At 57.3% G+C, this 12287-nt stretch overlaps 1 protein-coding gene across 9 annotated transcripts in view; it reads right to left on the bottom strand.

The window, feature by feature from the left end:
- EBF3 (EBF transcription factor 3) overlaps positions 1 to 4876 on the bottom strand; it is a 131549-nt gene extending 126673 nt beyond the window's left edge. For 6 of the 9 annotated variants that reach the window (XM_033178803.1, XM_033178816.1, XM_033178822.1 and 3 more), the window contains exons 1-4: positions 4237 to 4876; positions 3964 to 4120; positions 3533 to 3596; positions 2753 to 2808 (exon numbers count right to left, since the gene is read on the bottom strand). In XM_033178803.1, coding sequence (XP_033034694.1) covers positions 2753 to 2808; positions 3533 to 3596; positions 3964 to 4120; positions 4237 to 4370 — 411 coding nt within the window. In that variant the 5' untranslated portion in view covers positions 4371 to 4876. The remainder of the gene's footprint in view (positions 1 to 2752; positions 2809 to 3532; positions 3597 to 3963; positions 4121 to 4236) is intronic. The other 3 variants (XM_033178848.1, XM_033178809.1, XM_033178826.1) reach the window with 1 other exon arrangement.
- Positions 4877 to 12287: the final 7411 nt, after the last annotated feature.

Below are 12287 nucleotides of genomic sequence, written 5' to 3'. Positions count from 1 at the left end.
CCAGGCCGCGTCCTCGGGCCATTGTCTACACCGAGTTCCAATCTGCAAGTTGAGAGAGGCCGATCAGAACGCCCCGAGGCTAAAGAAGCCGTGAATGATGGTCGCGGCGCAGGAGCAGTTTGCCAAGGGCCTAGGGCCGCGCCCGCCCTGCCATGCGCGCTCCCCGGGCTCTGGCAAATCTGGCGCCCCGCGGCTTCCCGCGTTCCAAACCCAGACGCCCGCGGGGAGCAGGCCGTCCTGGACCGGCCGCCGTCCCGAGCCCCCGGGGCCGCCCTGAGTGGTGGGCAGCGACCTGGGCTCTGCACGCTGCTGGCGGCCTGGAAGTCCGGACGGGAGGTCCAGGAGCAGCAGCCGCACGTGGGCCGGGGCGTCGCCAGCGCCCGGCAGGAGTGCCGGGGCCCCCGGGCGCCCGAGCCCGCGCGGCCACGTGCTCCTCGCCGGATGATATTTGGAAAGAAAGTGCTAATGGCCAATCTGGTGTTTATTTTGAAACTGCTAACAATGATTTTTCTCGGGTAAAAAGACAGTCTCTGCGCGCACGCTCGGGTGGGTTTTGAGCAGAGGCTCCGCCAGATGGTGCGAAGCCCTAGGTGCGCTCACCGCCGCGCTCAGCCCGGCTCCGCCGCTGGGAACCCGAGCTGGGGACCGGGAGCCGCCCGCCGGGGCTAGGCCTCCACCGCCGGCCTCGCGAAAATACAGAAAAGGAAAAAAAAAAAAAAAAAGTCTACTGGGGGAGGGGCGGGAAGCCGGGGCTGGGAGCTGCAAGTTCCCGGCATAAAATTCCACGGAAGGGGGAGGGATGTCCTCTCGCCGGTTCCCGCCCCCACCCCTGAAAATAATCTGGAAATTCCTTCCAACCTCCCCGGGCACTTCTGACACTTTCCTCTACTTCCAGGCGGACAAAGCCCTTTCTGGTCAAAGCCCCGGGCTGCCCTCCTGGGAAGAGGGAAGGTTCCCCGGGAACCCCGCTCACCCGCCGGCCTCCCGCCTGGACCCGGCTCGGAACCACAGAAGTGATGGGTGTCACCGCAGGCCAACGAGCCGCCTGGGGGCTGCAGGGCGCGTGGCCGCGGCGGGCACCAGCGCTTCTGAGAGAGTGGCTTGTCCTCCGATGGATCCCCGTATTTATATTTGATTTATTTTTTATTTTGTAGCACAAACAGAAATCCATAAACTGTCGGTTCAGCGCCATTGACTCTTTGATCAGTTACTGGGCTATTTCTTTCCCTTTTTTTCCCCCTCCATGCCCGTCAGTGAGAGGAGATTAAATGCCTTTATTTTCAGCCCTGTTTATACTGCAAAGGTACAAGGCTAAATGAACAATAAAAGTATACTTAAAACGAAGCCTCCTTCTCTGTGCAACAACAGAGAAACTTAGCGCTGCCTACATAAGCCTCTTAATTAAGACTATAGCGATTTCCGAAAACATTTAGCCATTATATACAAAGGAAATAAAATCACCCTGTCAACCAGCAGCCCGAGTTCCAGAGGCTTCTCTGAATCGAGTGAAATAATTACAGAAAGGCACACCGCCTCTGTCTTTGTCAGAAAGACCTTAGTTTACCTGTCAGATCTGTTTTACTCTAAGAGAAAACCACACAGTTTTACCGCTGCAGGCATTAAAATCTAACACCCTTGCTACCTAGGTAAGGACAAACTTTTTAAAGGTGAAATAAAAGCTGCAAACTAATTGCATGCAGAGAGTGGGAGGCATATGTGCTGGGCTGCAGGAAGCCCCAACGAGCTCTCCTTTACTTGGCTCACAATTCTTAAAGTTAGCATCAAAACCGAAGAAGCCACTTTCATTTCTAAGTGTGAAGCCCAGCTTGGAAGCATATTTTAAAACAATCTGTGCGGAGTGGATTTAATCTACAAACTGGACCTGCCCCCCTCCCTACCACAACACTCTATTTTAAGAAAATGGGGGCAGCAGGAAATCTTTAAAACAACCAAATCAACAACAACACACCACCCAGCACAAAACCAGCAGCCAGAGACTGCACAATGTCAAAAAGCAATGACGCACTTTTCTCCACTTAATCACATTACTGATAGCCAATAGTTATCATCGGAAAAGTTGACCAAGACAGGTTAAATAATTTAATAAGGAACTGCTTGTAATTATGTTATTTACAAGGTATGACAGAGGGTGGGAGAGGGGGCAGAGCAGTGGACGAGTTGGAGTGACCCCTGGAGCTTGGAGTTTGAATTATGGAGCTGGGGGGCTGCGAGGTGAAGATGGACTAGAGGAGAACAAGGTGACTTTTCACCCCAACACATTTAACTTTTAAATCCAAATAAACGTCTCGTGTTACTAGACCATCACACTGGAAAGGAGAAAAAAAAATGAACTAATCAAGTCCAACTCGATGGGCTTAGGAGTTAGCTGCCTTTGTTATAGAAAAAAAAAATCCAAATGAACTGATTCCTAGCAGAGAAGCATTTAAAAATAAACAAGAGGGGGGACATCTTGAAATTTTTCTGTCAAATATTAATTACCATAATTAAGACAGAATATGATTCCAATCACAAGACATTTAATAAAGCATATATATCCTGTTCTAATGACAACATAAACTATTTTACCAATCGCTTCATTCATTCCAATAAATATGGAATTCTCATTAGCATGTCAAGGAAGCTCAATGGAAAACAAATACGTGAGATCCATTTATCAGTGCCCTTGCCTCTGAAGCCCAGAACAACCGAGGCCCAGCAGTGAAAACTCGTGCAGAGGCATAAACTTTCTCACCTGTTTGGTCATTGAATCTATGAGGCGAACATACAGATCTTGCTCTGTTCTGACTCCTGCAAAACACAGAGACAAATTCTCATCAGGATTTGAGTGCTGCACCTCGGGGAGGGCACATGGGGCACAGGAAGTCTGTAAGTCAGGACTGCTGCCACGGTGATGCAGCAAAACTTAGGCAATCCCTTTGAAAGGGAGAAAGAGAACCCCACCACTTCTCGCTTAATTTTTTTTCCTTTCTTAATTAAGAACCTTAAGACTCTTAGGGTTTGCATTTCAAGGTGCAAGGAATTTGCCTGGTGGAGAGCAGGCCCGGTGGCTGCGCGCGGTGGGCCCATGTGGTCGTTTATTTTTAGAAAAGAAAAAGCACCAAATGGAAACTGAGAGGCTGAACTCGTGCTAAGGTCTCTCGAGGATTTAAAACAAAAAACAAAAAACAAAAAAAACTCGCTCACAGGAAGTAAGTTATGCTCCGTTTATGGAGCTACCCCCATCCCAATAATTAACATTAATTTGCAAAATTGAAAAAAGTCACTTAAAAGTGATGTTCTGCTGGAGCCTGTATCGATCTTTTTTTTACTTTCTACTTCAAGCCCCACCGGTTAATCATGTGAAGTGCCATCGACTTATTGATCGTTTATGTTTTGTTTTCCTTCTATGCCATGAGAAGATTTCGTGTTTACATCCATGTCATTTTAATCTCAAAATCTTTATGTCCTTTCACCAGCGCGGAAAAGGAGAGCCAGCCGCTGCAGGGGCGGCGAGCAGGCAGCAGGCACTTACCGTTGCTGTACAATAACTGGAGTTTATAGTGGATGCCGTTGTTGGTTTTCTCGTTGTTTGGCTCCTGAAAGTAACGATAAATAATTGCATTTAGTGCGATCGGTGTCAGGCGCGGCCACCACGCTCGGTCCCCCTCCGCGACCGAGGCTCTCGGCCTCACACATGGCAGGATTCCTAGCTCGGAGCAGCGCGGTGATGTCACTTTCCTGCTGGAAGCCCAGCGTTCTCCTCGCCCCGAGTAAGTCCGAGGGCGCAGAGAAGTTGCCCAGCCCTCAGCGGTCCCGGGCGACCGCACGTGGCGGCGGCGGCGGCGGGGTGGCCTGGCGGAGCCGTGCCCGCCGCCGAGGGGGGCACTTGAACCCCCGCGCGCGGGCACCGCCTGACTCCCACTTCTAGAAAGAGAGAGGGTGTGATCGTATGTTTGCACTTACTTTCTCTTTCTCCACAAAGTCCACAAAAGCGGTCCTTTCAATCTCCACCGGCTGCCCCTGCCTGTCGTAGAGCGCCAGCACGAAGTGGAAGAAATTGGATTTCCGGAGGTTGGAAGGCGGCTGCTTCTCGAAGTGCGCCCGCGCCAGCCCCACGCCGCTGCGGGAGGAAAGAGACAGCGGCCCGGTGAGGAGCGCGGCGCCGGCCGGCGGAGGGGGCCGGGCCGGGCCGGGCCGGGGCCGGGACCGGGGCGCGTGGGGGCGGCCGGTACGTACCTCTGGGCGGCCGTGTTGGCGTCCACCACGCCCGCCGTGTGCATCCACGAGCGCACCGGGTTCATGCCGCTGCCCAGCGGCTCCTCCTTCATGGTCGTCCCCCCGCGCGGAATATTCTCCTGAATCCCAAACATGAAAACTGCTGGCGGCGGCCGCAGCTCCCGGCCGAAAGCGTTTCCTCGAGCAGCGGCGCTCGGGGCTCGGCGGCAGGCGGCTGCCCTGGCCGCCCTCGCCCTGCTCGGCGCCTGCGGTCCGGCCCCGCCGCCGGCTTCAGCCCGTCCCGGGCAGGCGCGACATACACCAGCGGCCGGGCGCTCCGGACGGCCAGGGGCACGGAGGCGGCTCCACCGGCGGCGGCGGCGCTTCGAAGAAGCAGGACGCGGTGGCCGCGGCGGCGTTTGTTGTTGTTGTTGTTTGCAGGCGCGCTCAACGTGGTGTCATCCTAGCCAGGCGGCGTCCGCGGCTGCAGGACACTGCGGGATCGCCCGCTTCTGGCGCGGCCCGCCTGCTCCAAAGACAAATAAACGGGGCAGTGAGTGCTGCGGCGCAGTCCCGGGCGCAGGCGGGGCGCGGCGGGGCCTGGAGCGGCGCGCGCAGCGGACGGAGGAGCACAAAACTCAGCCCTCTCTCCCCGAGGAATGGACCCTTTCCCGGGAGCCAAAACTCGAAGCCCCCGGGAGCGGCGCTGTCAGAGGGTGACGTCGGGGGGCGGTGCCTGCGCCATATATGGGAGCGGCCGCCCCTCGCCGCGCCCCTCGCCGCCGCCGCCGCCACGCTCGCCGACTGACTGCCTGACGGCGCCGCGAGCCGGCCCGAGCCCCGCGAGCCCCGCGAGCCCCGCCGCCGCCGAGCGCCACCGAGCGCCGCCGCCGCCCCCTGCCACGCACCGCGGCTCCTCGCGCCCAGCCGCGGCCAAGGAAGTTACTACTCGCCCAAATAAATCTTGAAAAGAAACAAACGCAGCCGCTGCACAATTGCAGCTGGGCCCCTTAATACCTGCCTGCAAAACCTGCCACACAGTCAAACACGATGGGCGGGGCGGGGGGCTGTAAAATGCCGAGGCGCCCCAAGTTGCCCAGATGCATGCAATAAATGCAAGGGGCTGCAGCTCTGCCTGGGGCTGCCCGAAGGAGAAGTGGGAAGAGGCAGATCAACCGCAGGGAGGGCGCCGGAGGGAGGAGCGGGCAACGGACTGGGAGGAGGGGTGCCCAGGGCTCCCCGGCCAAGGCTGGGCGCGAAGCTCAGCCTGATTTCTAAGCAGACCTAAGGCTGCTGCAGGGCCGGCCAGTCCCCTTCTGAGCCCCACCGGACACCCCAAGCTTCCTACCCCGGCGGAGGCCGCCGAGTGCCGGGCAGGGAATCCACGTCGGAGGCAGGTTCTGCTAAAAGCTCCCTCTCCCCCGGTGGCCGCGGCAGACCCCGGTCCCTGGTCTGTTCTTAACGCACAGCGAGTGACAAAGAAGGCTCTGGTCTCTGCGGGCCGACAGGAAGCGCGCCCGGCCTCTCCGGCGACCCGGAGCCGGGTGTCTGGCTGCGCGACCTGCGCGGTGCCCAGACCGCCCTGGAGCCAACTGCTCCAAAAACCGAGCGGACGCCGCGGGCTCTGTGGCCCGGCCCTCAGAGCCGCTGGACCCGGGTGAGCGCGCGGCGCGCGGCTTCCCGACCTGGTTTCTAGGAATCGGGAGGGCAGCCGGGCGCGGGCAGCCTGTGGGCCCCGCGGCCCAGCTCCTGCAGCCGGGACTCCGCGCCTAGGCGCGCGGCCCGCCCAAAGGACGTCTGCGCGACACGGAGCAGGGACCCAGGGGACGACCAGGAACTGTCCCAGGCACTTCCCTGCCAAGAGAAATCAGGCCCTTTTGATTTAAAAAAAAAAAAAAAAGATTGCAGGGCGCAAGTGTGTCGCAGGGCAGCCTCCTCCCGCCAGGTCTGGGGCAGCACTCCCTTTTCCCGTGAATTGGCAGCGTGTGTACGTTAATATTTTAATTAATCGGGAAAATCGAAGTCCGATTCACGTTATCTGGGGACCCCCACGCCTCTTGGAAGGAGTGAGAAAAAAAGATGTGTTGGAAAGAGATCTATTTTGCTGGTGTTGGGGGTTAATGACTATTGCCAAAGATAAGTGAATTATCAAAGCTGTTGCGCCAGTCCCATCTCAAAATCCATTACGGTGCCGGCCGTCTAATTAAATACGTAAGTATAATAAAATCATATTTTATGACTATTTGAGGGTAATGAGATTAGTCTTTAGAAGCGATCGCCACATATTAAAGATGCCACTGTCTATAGAATGTTAATAACCTTAAATCAAAGTGTATGGAAACTATTCATGATAAATTAAAAGAAAATTTCTGTATTCCTAATAAGCCCAGCGCTTTCCACTCTCGGCAGACCCTTGTGTAGTAGGGAACACTTTCTTCGTGGAGAAACAACGCAAAATAAAGTTGGCCATCGGGGGAGGGTGGGGTTGAGAAAAGCTTTGTCTCTGCGTGTTTAGCTGCTTCAGGGGTTCACGCAGGGCCAGCGGCCAGGCAAGCGTTATTGTCAGAATATGCAAAGTGCCTTTTCGGGAAAGATGAAGTTGGAAATAGGAAACAATGCTTCCTTTATAGCACACTTCCTAAAATGTCCAGCCTGTGCCCCTTCCTTGTGCTAACGAAAGTATCATGCTTAAAATCATTTACAGTATCTTTAATTCAGATTACACGCGCCAAGGCGATTTAAATCTGATTACCAAATTAGAAGGTTTAAAAACAAATCCTTCTAAATCTGATACTGTTGACTAAAGAGGAAAAAAAAGTTCTATAAGCCCATCACATAAGGTAACGATCCTGCCCCAGAAAGAAAAGGGGTTTTAAACCTTTTTGACAACAAATGCAGCTGCCCCACTATTTTGGACGATATTAAGCGAAAATGAATGCAAATCTGTGTTCAGCAGCCATCTGGCCCGAAATGGGGGAATCAGCTGCTCTCACAACAGGCTCGGAGGCTGAATCCATTTCAGCTCATTTTCTAGATCATCTGGTCCCGCACCCAAAGCGTGGAAAATACGGTCTTTATCATTCACCAACTTTATCTTTTTTGTCACTCCGCTGCTGGCTCCGAGCTGTGGGCACAGGGACTCGCCGACCGGGCAGCGTCTCCACCCCGGCCTGCTGCGGAGCGGCCCAGGAGGGTACCCCCTGGGCCGCCACCCCATCCCACCCTCAGATTTTCAACTTGATGGGGCAGGAGCAGCAGCAGAGGGGAGCGAGGGACACCGCAGCCAGGTCAGGGATGAGGAAGAGAGCTGCAGGTCAAATCCCGAGTGTCCTGAGTAACGCTGGGAGCGCGTTCCGGCCCCTGGCCGCCTCCGGAGGGAGCCTTGCCCCCACCCCTCGCCCCTTCTGGGGAACGCGGGCGCTGGGTACCCAGGAGAAGGGAGAGGAGGAGAAACAGGCTGCTACTTTGGAAGTTTTGCAGGCCTACGGCGGCCGGAGGTCTAACCTCGGTGCACAGAGCACTCCCAGGGGCCAGACCGGCGTCCAGGGGCCGGACTGGGCGGAGCCTGACCTTTGCCGGGGACCCCGCGGGCCGCGACGGCTGCGGCGAGCGCTCAGGGCCCCGCGCCCAACGCGATTTGCACGGGTGGCCCTCGAGCTGCCGCCGCCGCCGCCTCCTCGGAGGGTGGGAAGTATTCCTTTTGTGCGGATTTACGGGGAGAGGCTTCAATGAGCCCCTCACATTTGCATTTAAATAGCGGCATCAAGCGCTTCGCGTGCCACACACCAGTGGGCTCCCAGATGTCAAGCCGGAGTCAGTCAGATGGCCAGTGCCCAGCTGTCCTCCCCATGTCGTGCCGGAGCAGGCAGTGACCTTAAAGAGACAGCGCCCGCCGCCCCTGGCGCCTGGCTCTGGGAGCGGCGTGCCCCGCGCAGGGTGCAAGGCCCTGGCGGCGCTTGGGCCACTGATCCTTGGCACTATCAAAAAACCTGGCTGAAGTCTAGCCGGGGCTCTAACCTCCCAGGAGCCGCACCCAGGCTCACCCTGGCCTCCTTGCCCAGCCACTCAGTGCCCGAGCCACCGCGCGTGCCAACGTCCTCCGCCAGTACCCACTACCCACCCGTGAAGGGAGCTATTCGGCGCGCGTAGGGAGGAAACTTCCCCCTCACCCCTCCTCAGTCTCAGATCCTCCACTGGTGCCTGGTGCAAGGCCCAGAGACCGGGACCTGGGCTGGTACAGGACTCCAAGCCACCCCCACCCAGAAACTTCGGCCAAGTTGGAGTCCCAGGGCGCGAGGCCTGCCGCGGTGTCCTCACGGGCCTAGCGCCCAAGGCACCAGGTGAATGCCCCCTTCTTGATCGAGGCTTAGCCCAGGGCACCCGCCTACCTCCCTAACATCCTTCCAAAGAGTAATAAACTGCATTTCCGGTGTTGAGAAGCCTGGGCCGAGAGTTCCTGGAAGCCAAGTCCCCTGGAGTATCAGGGGGTGCGCGGGCTCGACCGGACGCAGCACCCTCAGAGGGCCCATGGCCACAGGCCCAAGCTGCCTGGCCATGTCACTTGGAGCCTTCGGTAAAGGGTGAAAGCCAATGCACGAAAGGCCGGCAGTTCGTGTGCCAGCCGCCAGTGCTGAGCTGCAGGCGCGGCCCGCCCCCACGTCCTCCGCGCCTGGGGGTCACGCTCAGACCGTGCCGGCCTCCGGGCCTCTAGCCCTGCTCAAGCCTGGAGTCAGAATCGCGGGCCAAGCACAGGCAGGGGCCGGGGAAAGAACAGGAAAAGAGACAGCCAGACTGACCCTGGGCCCCAGTGGGAAGGAGGCCAGAGGGGCCGGGAGAGACGCACCTAGAAAATCCCGGGAACTGCGGGATAGGGAGGAAACAGCACGCATTGGCAAAGCCTGCCCACCACGGGTGGTGACGCGGCCTCTGAGTGCTCTCCAAGTTCCGTCTTGCGCCACGGGGTCACGCTCGCCCGTGGGCCGGGGGAAACCGAGAAGTAAGGGCCATCCCAACCTAAGTCGCGCACAAAGGGAGCCCGGCCAGGTTTGGGTGAGTTACTCAGGCCCAGAGAGGGCGCCTTCGCCCTCTCGGCGCGGAGATGCCAGCCGCGGGGCCTCAGGAGGTATATGGCGGCAGAGCCCAAGCCAGGCCGTGCACCCCGCCTGTCCTTGGAGGCAAGTTACTGGGCAACTCGCCGTGGCACATAGGGCGAACCAACGGGCGCCTCTGCCCTGCGCTGGAAGGAAGGATGCCCTGTTGGGTTCACCGGTAAAAAGCAAAAACTGAAGGGCCCCAGACCCCTGTTCTCTGCACTGCCTCCTCCCCCTAATATTTATTCTGTACAGCTAAGATTCCTGAAGCCCGACCCCCAGTACCGGAGAAGGCTCAGCTTCCAAGTGAGAACGTGCAGGCACCTCCAGCCAAGTTTGACAAACAGCGCCTCCTGGGGTGGGGAGAGTGGAGTGCCGCTGCGCAGCCGGGAGCCGGGAGCCGAGCAGCCTGGGCTCCCACCCACCCCGGGGCAGGTGTCCGCCGAGGGTCCTGCCGACCCCAGCAGCTGGGCCCCGGCTCCTGCGCGACCGGAGCACCTAGTCCTAGCTGACGCCCTGACCCCGGAGACGCGCGGAAACCGCCACACACCGCCTAGTCCTAATTGCCGCCCACCTGCGTGAGCAAGGGTCAGACCAAGCTCGGCACCGCGCAGAAGGCCTAGGTACCAAGCGCCACGCGAACGCCCTTGCTGGCGAGAAACCTCCACTCTAAGTGCCCGCCCCGCAGGGGGCGACGGACATGACCTGGAATTCGCTCGAATGGAATTCGCTCAAACCTCTCCCTGGAAAACTATGGGCGCTCCAAGCGGGGCGAAAACGACGGGGTGTGCCTCGGCTCCTGCAGCGTGCGAAATTAGAAGGGAAACAGTTAATTATTGTTTCCTTGTCCTAATTTTTCTCGGATTCCTTCGGTCACTTTGGTTGACCCCACGAGTCAGCTCTGGGGGCTCTTCTACCTGAGCGAAAACCCCAAATCAAACACTGGCCAGCTTGGGCTTCTCCCAACGCACCCGGCAACCCTAAAGGCTGCTTCTCTGTAAAGATGCTCCGGAGGAGCAACCGAGCTGGAAAAGACGGCTGGTGGGTGGCGAGGTCCCTCGGACCCGAAAAGGCCCATCGGTTTAGCAACGAGCTGGGATTTCTCCAGCTGCGTTCAGCAGCGCCCGGAAAAGCAGTCCGGCTGGATGCGCCCGAGCCGGCGCGGGAGACGCCGATTCCGCGCCGGCCCGCCCCCGCCAGTTTACAAAGCAAAGTTTCCCCAGAGAAGTTCCGAGATCGAACGGCGCGCAAAGTGCGCCAATCAACACCTAAACAGACCCAAACTGTACAAACACGGATCGATCAGATAATTTCAAATATTATAATTGGCTTTAATTAAACACACTGCGTTCTAATTAACTCTGAAATTTTAGCATGCTTTGGGACACTGGTGTCTGATTTGATATTGTCAGTCCAGATGTCCTAATAAAATTCAATCCTCCACTCAAGACTTCAATATTCACCAAGAACAAAATGCAAATTAAATGTAAAACCTAAAGTATCGCCAAAGGTATAATCAAGAAAGGTGTCTCAAAACTTCTCACTTTTTATTACGCAGTAGTTAAAAAATGCAGATTACATCCTAACAAGACCTCTCCAGCATACCATAAACCTTAACTCTTTCATGGACGGGTGTGGAGTGCCATGCCACTGGCTTGAAGGGAAAGGAGGGGGCGGCCAGACCTCATGACAGAATTAAATACCCTCTTCTGCAAGCTAACTGTGCACAAAAGTTTGCCAATAAAAGTCTAGTTTGCAACCGCGGTTTGCCAACACGAGTAAAGGAAGTTGGGGTGGTGGAGAGCCACAGTGGGCACGGTCGGAAAGGGTGGCCACGGTCACCGATGTGCTAATGTCCTCCTCCTTGGCTACCCGATCTCACTCCTTCACAGCACCTTAACAGAGTGTATACACCCGTTCTGGTGCGCAAAAGTGGCGCGGTGGGTGCCGGCGGCCGGGCCGGGTAGTCCGCCCGGGTAATTAACTCAGCTCCGGGGACTGTGACGTTGAGACCGGGAGGGAAGGAAGAGCACACCGCTCTTGGACAGAAATGTGTCAAGCTCTCCTCCCTTCCAGCCTGCACAAACCCTTTCGCGCACATTCGCGCGGCTTCTAAGGGATCCAAGCCAGCGGACTGGGTCCGGCAGCGCGCGGCGGCGGGACGCACCCCTCCTCTCCCCCCAGGAACGCTGGCTCACTCCGGGGCTGGAAGTGGGAGGGTGCACCTCTGGCTACAAATTCGGCCGCGAAGAGATTCTTTACCAACTCTGAGGGTTTGCTAAATATACACACCAGAATGAGTCCCGTTAAAAGGAAGCTATTCCCACATTAAACATGCGTATGTTTTCCATACTAATGGAGTCACTTAAAGCTGTTGCTAATTTAACTTTTTAAAAAGGCCACACTGTGGAAATTTGCATTTTCTTTAGGACATTGAAATGAAGAGAAAACTGCTGGGCGGCAAGGCTGCCCAGGGCATAGCTAGGGGCCATGTAGAAATAAAAATAGATAAAAAAAAGAAGAAAGAAAGAAACCGGCTTCTCTTCTAGACTATTAATAAGCAATTTGTCCCGCTGAAATTTACATTGCAAAGCGGAGGGCGCCGGCAGCCGCGGCGGCGGGGCTGGCGCGGGCTCCGGGGGTGCACCGGCGCTGGGGCGGGGGCGTCCTCCGGCCATCCGGGCCGCCCTCGGGGGCGATCCACTAGCGGCTTTGAACTCGGTGTCCTTGCCGCCGCGCCGCCGACCCTCGCCCGCACACGCGCGCTTCTGCACGCCAGGGCCCCGCCTGGGCCACGCACCCGGAGGCCGGGACTGGGGCTGCGCTAGCGCCACCCGGGCTGGGCTGCAGCCGGTTGCGGGTCTTCGGGGGGCGGGAATCCCTCCACTCCCAGTGACGCCTTGGACTCACGGACCCCCATCCGACCCAAACGACTGCCCAGGCCTTAATTTAAAAATGGCAACAATAAGCTTAATTGTTTTT

This window comes from Trachypithecus francoisi, unplaced genomic scaffold, assembly GCF_009764315.1.
Source record: "Trachypithecus francoisi isolate TF-2019V2 unplaced genomic scaffold, Tfra_2.0 Contig01579, whole genome shotgun sequence".
NCBI classification, from domain to species: domain Eukaryota; kingdom Metazoa; phylum Chordata; class Mammalia; order Primates; family Cercopithecidae; genus Trachypithecus; species Trachypithecus francoisi.
This window is presented reverse-complemented; position numbering and strand designations above follow the sequence as displayed.